This window comes from Apodemus sylvaticus, chromosome 22, assembly GCF_947179515.1.
Source record: "Apodemus sylvaticus chromosome 22, mApoSyl1.1, whole genome shotgun sequence".
Lineage (NCBI taxonomy): Eukaryota > Metazoa > Chordata > Mammalia > Rodentia > Muridae > Apodemus > Apodemus sylvaticus.
Window position 1 is genome coordinate 54,192,335 of NC_067493.1, and position 12,453 is coordinate 54,204,787.

The window sequence follows — 12,453 nt, forward strand, 5'->3', positions numbered from 1 at the left end:
CCTTTCTTTTCTTTTTCTTTTTCTTTTTCTTTTTTGTTTTTGTTTATTTTTTTTTCCGAGACAGGGTTTTTTCTGTGTAGCCCTGGCTGTCCTGGAACTCACTCTGTAGACCAGGCTGGCCTCGAACTCAGAAATCTGCCTGCTTCTGCCTCCCAAGTGCTGTGATTAAAGATGTGCACCACCACCGCCCGGCTATGCTTTATTTTCTAATATAGGATCTCTTTTCTGACACGCAGCCTACAGCTGACCTGGAACTTGCTATTTAGCTCAGGCTGTCCTTGAACTCAGGATCCCCCAACTCAGCCTCCCAAGCATGGGTTCCAGGAGTGGCCCACCGAGCAGCCCTTGCGTCTCCTCTGCACTGCCCACCTTTGGAGAGTCAGTCCTGTTCAACCCAGAGAAATGCCCATGCCAAGGGGATAATGACTGAGTATCCCCAGTACGAACACTCCAAAATGTTCAAAGTCCAAGAGCCTCTTATGTGCTGACATGCCGGCACAAGTGGAAAATCCCACCCCTGACCCCGTGTGACTGAAAGTAGTGTATAAAGCTGCCTTTGGGGCTGTGACAACACATGAATTTCAAGAATAGATCTAGGGCTGGAGAGAAGATGGCTCAGCGGTTAAGAGTACTGACTGTTCTTCTGAAGGTCCTGAGTTCAAATCCCAGCAACCACATGGTTGCTCACAACCATCTGTAATGAGATCTGATGCCTTCTTCTGGGGTGTCTGAAGACAGCTACGGTGTACTTACATATAGTAATAAATAAACCTTTGGGCCGGAGCAAGCAGGGACTGAGCAAGCGGGGTTGACTGGGGTGAGCGGGGCTGACTGGGGTGAGCGGGGCTGACTGGGGTGAGCAGGGCTGACTGGGGTGAGCAGGGCTGACTGGGGTGAGCTGGGTTGACTGGAGTGAGCAAGCAGAGGTCCTAAATTCAATCCCCAGCAACCACATAATGGCTCACAACCATCTGTACAGCCACAGTGTACTCATATACGTAAAATAAATAATTTTTTTTTAAAAGAATAGATCTAGAGCCTATCCTAAGATATCTCATTATGTTTATGTAAATAGGCTGAAGACCTGGGGAGCAGGAGTGTTTCTAAACCTGAAACACTTCAGGGTCTAAGCATCTGGTAAAGGACTCTCAACCTATAGAAATACCCATTGCACCGTCTGTGAAACAGAGTTGGTCTCATCCACCCACCCACACATACATACATACATACATACATACATACATACATTTTTCCTTTCTTCCTCTTTCTCTCTGTTTTCCTGTTTAGATCATATTGTGGATGGCTCAAGGAGCCTCCATCATGGTAGGCAAATTCTTTGGATTAGAGCTGTATGCCAAGCCCTGACCTGACACGTAGCCCTGACTCACCAGCTACATGATCATTAGGGGTCCAAAGTCCATCAAGTGAGAAACCAAAACAACCATGGGGTTTTTGGAGAGATTAGACACAGTACTGTATGCCCAGGGCTTATGTGAGGGCTGTGTCCCGGAAGTCAGCAAGGCGTGTCCCGGAAGTCAGCAGTCAGCAACATATCTCTTCCCTTTTTATCTAGTTGATCTCCAGCTGCTTCCAAATTAGTCATATGAGTTCCCCCCTCTCAGATTTATTTATTTTATATATGTGAGTACATTGTTGCTGTTTTCACACACACCAGAAGAGGGTATCGGATTTCATTACAGATGGTCATGAGCCATCATGTGGTTGCTGAGACTTGAACTCAGGACCTCTTTTAAGAGCAGCCAGTGCTCTTAACGGCTGAGCCATCTCTCCAGCCCACCCAGTTTCCATATCTCTTAATGGCAAGAGAATGAACCGTTTAATTTTTTCCATGTTATTTATTCATGTGTGCACCTGTGTGTGTGTGTGTGTGTGTGTGTGTGTATCCCATGGCTCACATGTGGAGGCCAGAGGACAACTTGTAGAAGTTGGTTCCCTCATTTCTTCATGTGGGTTCCTGGGATTTTACTCAGGGTATCAGGCTTGGCACCTTTACATGTGGCTGGCCTGCTGGCCCCTGAATCAGATGATTTTGAAGAGAGAGTCTAGGTTTGCTCTCCTGGATCTGCCTCCCCGGTATACAAAGCCGCACCTCTTGGCTCACCTGTGGCTCACCCCACATTAGACTCCTGGGGTTGGGTCATTCTCTGGGTGTCTACCTTACCTGGTTAATGAGTCACTGCAGAAATTAAAATACTGCCATCACAGGCTGAGCAGTCCCTGTGTCTGGCACCACCAAAGGCCATTTAATGCACATCTCCTTTCTAATCACCACGGAGATGGGCCCTGTGACCTGGCTCTCCAGTGCACAACACTGAATACAGAGGTGGTGGAGCAGAATCCACTTGCAAGGTCTCCCAGCCAGTCAGGGAGTCAGATGGCAACTCAGCAGACACCAGTGGTTCTGGTAAAAGAGCAGTGGTTCTTATCCTCCACTTTAATTCTGATTCCACTGCTATTCAGACTCGGTGTTCCTATCCTGAAAGAAAGGACTGGGGATTGATTGTGGATGTGGGCAAAGGGTGATCCCTCGGCAGGTTAGGTCATGTCAACACTGTCCTCTCCCTTCCCCAGTGAGGGAAGCAGAGCCTAAGACAGACTTCATGATTTGCTTTTGTTGTAATCTTCTTGGATTCAGTCATGTGGACAGCTCAGCCCTCTGGAGCTTCAAGGGTGGAGGGATGAATGAGTGTGGGTACATCCAGTGTGGGATACATCCAGTGTGGGTACATCCAGTGTGGGATACATCCAGTGTGGGATACATCCAGTGTGGGATACATCCAGTGTGGGATACATTCACTGTAGGATACATCCAGTGTAGGATACATTCACTGTAGGATACATCCAGTGTAGGATACATCCAGTATAGGATACATCCAGTATAGGATGCATCCAGTGTAGGATACATCCAGTGTAGGATACATCCAGTGTAGGATACATTCAGTATAGGATACATCCAGTGTAGGATACATCCGGTGTTGGATATATCCAGTGTTGGATACACTCTTGCTGTTCTTGCTCTGTGGGCGTGGCTATCATTTAGTGGATTAAGGGGAGGAGAAATGTGGCTTAGCAGTTAGCATCTTCAGCCATCGAAACTCACTCTATTTGGTGAGTCTTCTTTCTGCCTAGATACTTGCTATTCTATCTATTTCTTTCTTACGCATGTCAAGGAGGGAGTGGTGTAGAGTACAGCCTTGCCCCAGAGACTCCCAGGGGCCAGAACAAGCCCCAGACAGGCATCATAATGAAACCCTTGTTTCTAAGAATTTACCCTGAAAAAAAAAAAAGACAAAAAAAAAAAAAAGACAAAAAGTTCACCCTGAGATAACCTGTAGGCTGCGTGATCTCAGTGCTGGGCAGTGGAGGATGATGTCTGCAACCACAAAGGAGCCAACCAGGGACTTGAGACATGAGTCAGGACAGTCAGCGTCACACAGCTGGAGAGAGGAAGAGCCCAGACTCAAACCCTCTCTGTGGTAGCAAAACTATGGCTGCGGTGTCTAAATCATGTGACCTGGAGGACTTGGAGACAGAATGGGTTACAAGGAAAGCAGAGGCTCCAGGCTGCTAAATCCATCCCAACAGGGCAAGTTAAAACCTCAGGCTGGGGGTCTGGACGGAATCCTACTCTGAGTCTGGATGCGGCCATCATTTGGGGTACGGCAGTAGGATGTGTCAGTCTCTCCGTGTGTCAGTCTCCTTAATGTTTAAATGAACAATTGGCTGAGGCTAGTTCTCCTCCAAAGCTGAGTGTGCACACGTGCGAATCAGCGTGCGGAGGTCAGAGGTCAGCCTTGGGCATGGGTTTTCAGGCTGCCCATGTTGTTTTTTGACACAGGGTATTCTTCTGTGCCCTAAGGCTTGAGATTCGGCTAGACCGAGAGGCCGAGGGCACTGGCAGAAAGAATGGTTTCCTTGTCTCTGCCTCCCCAGGGCTGAAGAAATAACAAGTTTGGACATCTACACTCAGCCCTTGTCCCACCCCCTCCCGGGGTCTGTGGAACTTTGTGATCCTTACCCCGGCGAGGGCGTGGGTGAGGCTGCTGGAAGAAGGATTTAAGAAAGATCTTAGTGAGCAACTTGGGTCACCCACCGTCTGAGTAGCCAGTTTCAAATCCCAGCCCCGAGGCCAGCAGGACAGCTCTGAGCAAGCTGGGTGGCCGCTCTCAGCCTCTGCTTTAAGAGTCTTTCTATTACCAAAAAATTAAAAGGTGGAAAAAATAGGAAGAAGATAGTGCCCAGGCACCAGCACATCGGGATTTGCCACCTCTGTGATCGTCTTTCTTTTGTCCGTGCTAAGGTTTGACCCCACAGCCTCATCCGTGCTGGGCTTACACTCAGGCCTTGAGCCACCGTCTGTGTCATCTCAACCACTTTAAAGTGAGTGGCAGGCAGCAAGGAGCTTTGCCCCAAAACAGCAGCATGTGAGTCCCGCCCCCCCAAAAAAACAGCACAGCATGTGAGTCCTGCCCCCCCAAAAAACAGCATAGCATGTGAGTCCTGCCCCCCCCAAAAAAAACAGCATAGCATGTGAGTCCCGCCCCCCCCAAAAGCCTCCCATCCTAGTAGGTGTGATTTAACTCAACAAACAGCAATTTCCTCACAAAATGCAAGTCATATTAAACATTTACAACTCATCCCTAAACACACACACACACACAACTCATCCCTAAACACACACACACACACACACACATACATACAAACACATATATACTCTCTCTCTGTCTCTATCTCTGTCTCTCTGTCTCTCTCTCTGTCTCTCTCTCTCTCTCTCTTTCTCTGTGTGTGTGCTGTGTGCTGTTCTAAGACATGTAACCTAGGCTGGCTTTGAACCCATGATCCTCTTGCTTCTACCGCTCACATGCTGGGGTTGCAGGAGGAGGCCCCCAAGTCAGGTTCCCCCAAATTGTACTTTACAAGTTACATAGTAGGCTCCGACTAGAGGCCTTGCATGTTGTCATTATAACTCTGACACTGCTGAGCCTTTGTTATGCTCTTCCGTAAAATGGGACAAGAATCGTTTCTATCTCACAGAGTACAAGTTTTAATGATAGAACATAAGGGTTTAAACTACCGTTCTCCCCAAAGGTGGTCTCCTGTTGTCTTCTTTAGTCGTTCATTCTGCTCAAGTTTGCAGACAGCTAGCTGGGTTGCCCTGAGATGTCAGAGGCGTGAAGCAGGGTTCCCGTGGCCGGGACACCCCCGGCACTGCAGGGCACCCCAGCACTGGGTCTTGCCCTGTCCGGGCTGCAATGGAAAGGGCCAGTCTTACCTTGAATACCTTGAGTACTTGTGCATCCCGGACCAGGCCACGTTCTCCGCGGAAGTTCTCCTGCCTCAGGAACCGCTCCACGGTCTGCACGGTCTCCAGGACCTCCTCTTTCCATTCTCTGGTTGGCTGCAGCCACCGGGCCACGAAGGCGTCCAGCTTGGAGGCTGGGAAGCCGTAGAGCTCCTGGGCAGCTGTCATGTCCGCGCTGCCTGCCAGCTGCTGCAGGGCCTATATAGCCAGGCCCCCACCCAACTGCCCGCACACACCTCTGGCTCTCTTAAGGCGGCTCCCTTCCAGCTGACCTCTAGCACCCTACGGTGGGAAGGGGGGTGGAGAGAGGAACTCGGGAGCGGGGCTCTGTGGGGGCCCCCTTCTTGGAGATCTGTTGTCATGGCCAGTGTGCTGAGGGATGGGAGGCAGGGGCTGGCAGGTCCGGACCGCCTTAACGGGGTTGGCATCTGGCCAACTTTTGTGTTGTTAAGTTTCGATTCTCAACATTTGTAGTTTCCCTTCTGTGACGTTTGTAAACTGAAATTGGCTTGAGTGTGACCTTCCAGGGACGCCTTGTCTGCGTGACTCAGGCCAACAGCCCCTACCTGTCATAGGGAAACCGAGGTTTGGAAAGAGAAAGGGCCTACTCATGGTTGTGGTAAGGAATGAGGAATCTGGAATGAGAAGGACACTTTGAAGGCCTGTTCCTTTTTGTCAGATGCTTGACTCTTTCCTTTATTTTATTTAAAGTAATTTTTATTATAGTTTATATATTTATATAAATTATATAAAATGTATTATATTTTCTCTAAAAGAATTTTACATTTTAATTTATATTTATGTAAAAGAAAAAATCATATTTACATATTTTGTTTTTTTTTTTTAGGGGGGCGCATGTCATCACAAATGCGGTGGTCAGAGTCCAGCCTGCGGGGTCTGTTGTGTGCTCCCAGCACGCGGGCTCCAGGAACCACACTCGGGTTGTTACGCTTGGCAGCGGGCACCTTCACCTACTGAGCCGTCTTGCCCCAGACTCTCATAGTGTCGCTGCACTGGGTGGATTTAGTGATGATAGCATCTCAGAAATCAGTGTGGGAGAAACATTAAGAGTTCCGAGCATGGGCTGGAGAGATGGCACAGCGGTTAAGAGCACCTACTGTTCTTCTGAAGGTCCTGAGTTCAATTCCCGGCAACCACATGATGGCTCACAACCATCGGGAATGAGATCCGATGCCTTCTTCTGGTGTGTCTGAAGACAGCTACAGTGTACTTACATATAATACATAAATAAATCCTTAAAAAAAAAAAGAGTTCTGAGAAGAGAAAATGTGGTCAAGGTGAGGACTACTGAGTGACCAGTGTACGCCATCCAGGGACGATGGGATGGGCTCAGCGTCATGGCCCAAAGGGTTCTCTGAGCTATGGGACAGATGAGCAGGGCCTGAGACCTCCCCGTGGGTGTGAAGCCCTTGACTGATTTAATTCCAGCGGAATGACAAACCAGGGCAACGTAGGAAGCACAGAAAGCCGGGTGTGAGAGGAACAGCTGTGAAGTCAGCGACTCAGGGGGAGTAGACTTCAAAATTTGGCGGAGGAGCCCAGTGCTGTTCACTGGCTGGTTACCAGTTTCCTGTGTTGATTCAGGCACCTGAACGCATTTACTGAGCACCTACTATGTCCCAGGCAGGTGACTAGAGCAGTGAACGGACAAGAATCCCCATCCCCAGAGAGCTTACACACTAGTGCTAGAAACAGATGATGAGTAGGATTAATAAATGAAGTGAAAGTAAAGAAAAGGTGGATGAGAAAGAAAACAGGAAAGAAAACAGAGAAAAGGTCCAATAGGGCGGACCTGCGTGCGTGCGTGTGTGCGTGCGTGGATGCTTTAGGTACTTAGTGTTAATCAGTGAAGACTTAGTGAAGGAGACCTTGAACGAAGACAAGAAGGGGGTGCAGAGTGAGCTGCACGGACAGGGGAGGGAAGAGGATTCTCTATAGCAAAAGAAAACCAAAGCATGTGCAAAGGCCCTGTGGTGATCATGCACTTGATGGGTCTGGGGGACATCTGGTGCTTAGAATAGAATGATCAAGATGCGGAGTTGAATAGGTGTAGGAATGGAGTAGGCGGTAGTGGGAGGCGCCAGCTGCCGGCTCCGGAAGAGACATTGGCTTTATTCTGTTGGCTTTATTCTGAAAGAAATAGGAACAGTTGGAGAACTCCGAGCAGATCATGGATATTTAATCGGATTGATCTCTCTCTCTCTTTTTGTCTTTTCAAGACAGGGTTTCTCTGTATAGCCTTGGCTGTCCTGGAACTCACTCTGTAGAGCAGGCTGGTCTGGAACTCACAGCAATCCACCTGCCTCTGCCTTCAGAATGCTGGGATTAAAGGCATGTGCCACCATACCCGGCTTTGACTGAATTTTTTTTAAAAAGACATCTTTTGTTTGATTAACAACTTGAATGTGACTGGGCAGTGGTGGTGCACACCTTTACTCCCAGCACCCAGGAAATAGAGTCAGGCGAATCTCTGAGTTCCAGGCTAGCCTGCTCTACAGAGTGAATTCCAGGACAGCTACATAGAAAAACTCTTGTCTCAAAGAAACAAACAAACAAACAAACAAACAAACCAAGGAGCTGGAGAGATGGCTCAGCGGGTAAGAACACTGTTCTTCCAAAGGTCCTGAATTCAAATACCAGCACCCACATGGTGGCTCACAACCATCTATCATAAATAAATCTTTGAAAAAAAGAAACAACAAAATATCTTGGATGTGTTTGCATTTACTTATCACACACAGTATTAATAAAACTTTTTAAAAGTCAAAACAACCCAAATGAAGATGCCTCTAACAGAGATCGTTAGAGCCACAAGACCTGTCAGGGGCTCTGCAGAGGAGTGGGTGGAGACGGCTCTGAAGTACTTAAAGTTTCAGAGCTGGGGGTTGATGCGAGCTTTCAGCAAACAAGGAAGAGCGGCAGGGAGAGGGAAAGGAGAATGTTCTGGGAGCCAAGTGATAACACTGTTTGACAAAGAGGAAGTGGCTCGCGGTCACGTCACGTCACGTGCCAGGTGAGTCCGTTCTGCCTCCGTCCCAGAGGTGGGAGTGACTCAGAAGCGAAGCGCTGTGTGCAGAGAGCTCGGAACCTAGCACGATCGATCAATTGATCGATCGCTCTGCCACCATCTGTCCTGAGGACAGACGGCAGCAATGCTAGGGGCAGGAAGATGGGCCTGACACCGTGTGGCGGTCCTGTGTGGTGGTCCATGCAGGACGCTACGGCGGGCGGGCGGGAAGTGGTGGCGCAGGCCTTAAATGCCAACACCAGGGAGGTGGAGGCGGGTGGAGCACTGTGAGTGTGAGACCAGCCTGGTTGATGCGGAGAGTTCCAGGTCAGCTGAGGCAGAGGCCTGTCTGTAAAAAGAAAGAAGAGGTAGGGAGGGGGAGCGATGGCTTGGGCCAGGGTTGGGCACAGAGGAGGTAAGGAAAGTCTCTGAAGGAGGAGAAGGCAGGCATGGTTGCTCCCCGTCGGCTTTGCCCTGGGGCCACCGTTAGTAAAAGAAGGAATGGCAGAGCCGAGGAGCGAATCTTTGCGTGATGGAGGCGCCCGCCCCTAAGTGAGGAGGTGGGAAGCTTCACATGGAGACACACTTGGGTTTCCTTGTCACACAGATAGTCATTAGCACCTCAAGGAAAGACACAGCGCGCCTAAGTGATAGGGAGGAGATACTGCCTGAGATGGAGTGGCCAAGGGGGGGTCCAAAATTAGGAGGTCAAGAAACACAGGTCTCCAGAGAAACCCTGTCTCGAAAAACAAAAACAAAAACAAAAACAAAAACAAAAGAAGGAAGGAAAGAAAGAAAGAAAAGAAAAGAAAAGAAAAGAAAAGAAAAGAAAAGAAAAGAAAAGAAAAGAAAAGAAAAGAAAAGAAACGAAACACAGGTCTGAGTTTGAGGCCAGTCTGATCTACAGAGTGAGTTCCAGGACCACCAGGGGTATTCAGAGAAACCCTGTACCAAAAAACCAAAACCAAACAACAACAACAACAACAACAACAACAACAACAACAACAGGCAGTCAAGAGAGAGACCAGGAAGTTGCTGGTGTTGAGGTGGAGCATAAGACAGCTTAGGATAGTGTGATGCTGAATTATGATCAGAAGCTGATCGAATCAGGAATCACCTTGGAGACCAGCTCTGGGTAACTCTGCAAGGGATGTCTGGAGCCACTCAGACCCCGAGGGCTCTGTCCTGATCAATAGCCTAATCCACTACTGGGTTCGAAGTTTGAATTGACTGTTGGGAGGCAGAGAACCTGCAGAAGGAGGGTGGGGTCGGAGGAAGGGAATGACCCGGCCCTGACCCTCCATCAGTACTCAGCCATTTCTTTTCCTGTGTCAGGTGATGTAAATGAGCTTCTCTCAGGCTTGCTTCCTGATGCTGCAAGCCTCTAACACAGTTCCTCCTGTTGTGCTGACCCCAACCACGAGATTTGTTGCTACTTTGTAACCATAACTTCGCTACTGTTATGAATCAGTAAAGATCTGATATGTGATGCCCAGGAAAGGGTCGTTCCACCCCAAAGGAACTACAGGTTGAGAACCACCGACGTAAACCGTAAACCGTACCATGTCCACTTTGCTGTGACACACTGATGATACCTTTGAAACTGTGAATTAAGCAATCCTTCTGCCTTTTCGGAAGTATCGTAGTCTTTTCTTCTTCTCCTCCTCCTCCCCCCCTCCTCCCCCCTCCTTCTTCTGATGGTTCCTGAGCCTTGGTGTAGGGATTGATATGATATATATCTTGGCTGAGCAGGACACATACTCACTCTCTCTGTCCTTTAGCCGGCCATGAATTTGCGCTCTAACCACCCCACCCCACAACTATTCTCCGATAGCATCGGAAAGCTGGAAGCTGTACTTACCTACAGGTACAGAGATTTTTTTTTTTTTTTAAATTTCATCTTCCTAGACCCTGTTTTTTGTTTTGTTTTGTTTTGTTTTGTTTTTAAAGATTGCTTTTAAAGATTCATGTACGCCTGTGTGCCAGAAGAGGGCATCAGATCCCCATTACAGATGGTGGTGAACCACACTATGGTTGCTGGGATTTGAACTCAGGGTCTCTGGAAGAGCAGAGCCATCTCTTACCCACTCATCTTAACCACTGAGCCATCTCATCGATCCACCTCGGCGCTGTATTTTTGAGATATGAATTTAGAGTTCATTTAGTAACATCATAGTACTAGGTTCACCCCCCCCCCCCCCCCCCACACACACACCTCTAAGCTCCCCAGCCATAGGTTCTGGGCTAGGCTTACAGTACTGGGCATGTGTTTCTTCCCATGGACTAGCCCTTAAATGCAACCAGGAAGCAAACCCGGTGTCATTACTTCACCCATGAGCATCTCTCGCTAGGTGGTCTTCACCGTATCTCTAAGGGTACACAGCAGGCTAAGCCCTTTGATGCTCCCCCCTCTCCCCCCACAGCCTGTACCGTGCTTTCCCGTACTACCAAAGCTAACCACCAGAGGGAGTTTTGAGATGCTACCAACTTGAGGTCTCCAAGTCTATATAGAGCTATATGGCTCTAACTGGTCTATTGTGAAGGCAATAGCCTGAATTATTTGGGGAGTCTCCAGGGTAGCCCCGATTCACACCTGGAGACGAAGTATGTCAGTTTTGTGCCGAGATTGTTATTTGATTACTTACAGCTTCTGGAGAGAACATTATCCCCTATGTAGGATAACTGAGGTGAAAATATTTTCTTGGACTCTATATGGAGCTTAGGAAATAGCAGGCTTCTAGAGAGCTTCCTCAGACATCCCTAGTGTTAGCTGCCCCTCCTGCATCCTTCATCTGATGTATTCTCCACACTGAGTTCTCAAGTCATATCATAACACATTATAACATTTTAAAGAGCAGTGGTTGGGCTGGAGAGATGGCTCAGTGGTTAAGAGCACCAACTGCTCTTCCGAAGGTCCTGAGTTCAAATCCCAGCACCACATGGTGGCTCGCAACCATCTCCATAATGACATTTGACACCCTCTTCTGGTGTGTCTGAAGACAGCTACAGTGCACTCATATACATAAAATAAATCTTTAAAAAATAAAAAGTCCTCCCAAACTTATCCCACCACACCCTCTGCCACACTGGCTTTGCAGATCTTTCTAGAAGAGGAGGCATCATCTTCCCATCCCCTGGGTCAGGGAGTGGCCATGTGTCTTCTGTTGACTTTTAGCAAATGTGATATAGGCAGAGGCTTTAAGAGCTGAGTGCACCTTGGGTCCTTCCCTATCTCTTGCTACTGTCAGAACCCATGACCCTGTGAACAAGCTCAGGTCATCTAGCTAATGAGAAGCCAGAGTGAAAACTGCATATGTTCTTGTTGAAGGGGTGGTGACACGGGCCATCTAGCAGACAGAGTTTCCCATCCAAAAATTACAGGCTGCAGTGGAGCAAAGGCCTTTGCCTAACACCTCCCAGGAAAGAGTCAAAAAACCTGTAGGGGCAGCTGAGGTCCATGAGGAAAAGTGTAATCAGGCTCTGAAGGGAATGTTGGGGTCCTTGGGTCTCTACTTCCCCGTTCCTACCCCGAGGTGTCAGATCACAGATCACAGGAACGCACCGTCTGCCTGTTACCAAGGCTCGTATGGCCCTGCCCTGGCTGGGGGAAGCCCCGTCCTTCCTGACTCCACATCAGTGCTGACCCCATCCCTGCTTCTGCAGCTGTTTGGGTCAATTGCCAGACCCGGGGCTGGGACTGTTCTGGACCCCTGGCTTTGGTGAGCTAGGTCAGAGCAGATGAACCTTTCAGTCCCAAGCAAATAAAGGAGTGGCTCAAGGTGACTTAATATAACTATGTGGTATAAATAACTGGAAGACACTTGACTGTCATTTGGTCTGTGGTGTCTGTATAACAGTTGATTTTAGGAGTCAGTTCATCTGAACTGTAGGATGTCCAGACAGCACACATATCCTCCAGCTTCTTCCCTGTGTATGAGGGTGTGTGTGTGTAAGTGTGTGTATGTGTATGTGTGTGAGAGAGAGTGTGTGTGTATGAGAGTGTGGGCATGTATATGTGTTTGTGTATGCGTGTGAGTGTGTATGTGTGAGAGTGTACATGTGTGAGTGTGTATGAGTATCTATGAGTGTGTATACGTGA

At 48.5% G+C, this 12,453-nt stretch overlaps 1 protein-coding gene across 7 annotated transcripts in view; it reads right to left on the minus strand.

The window, feature by feature from the left end:
* LOC127673034 (2'-5'-oligoadenylate synthase-like protein 1) overlaps positions 1-5,747 on the minus strand; it is a 449,062-nt gene extending 443,315 nt beyond the window's left edge. For 6 of the 7 annotated variants that reach the window (XR_007975066.1, XR_007975065.1, XR_007975063.1 and 3 more), the window contains exon 1: positions 5,297-5,743. Coding sequence is in view for 2 of the 7 variants with exons in the window: in XM_052168575.1 (XP_052024535.1) it covers positions 5,297-5,494 (198 nt within the window). In the remaining 5 variants the exon portion in view is untranslated. Of the gene's footprint in view, positions 1-5,296 lie in introns of all 7 variants that reach the window. The other variant, XM_052168576.1, reaches the window with a different exon arrangement.
* Between the last annotated feature and the right edge of the window lie 6,706 nt (positions 5,748-12,453).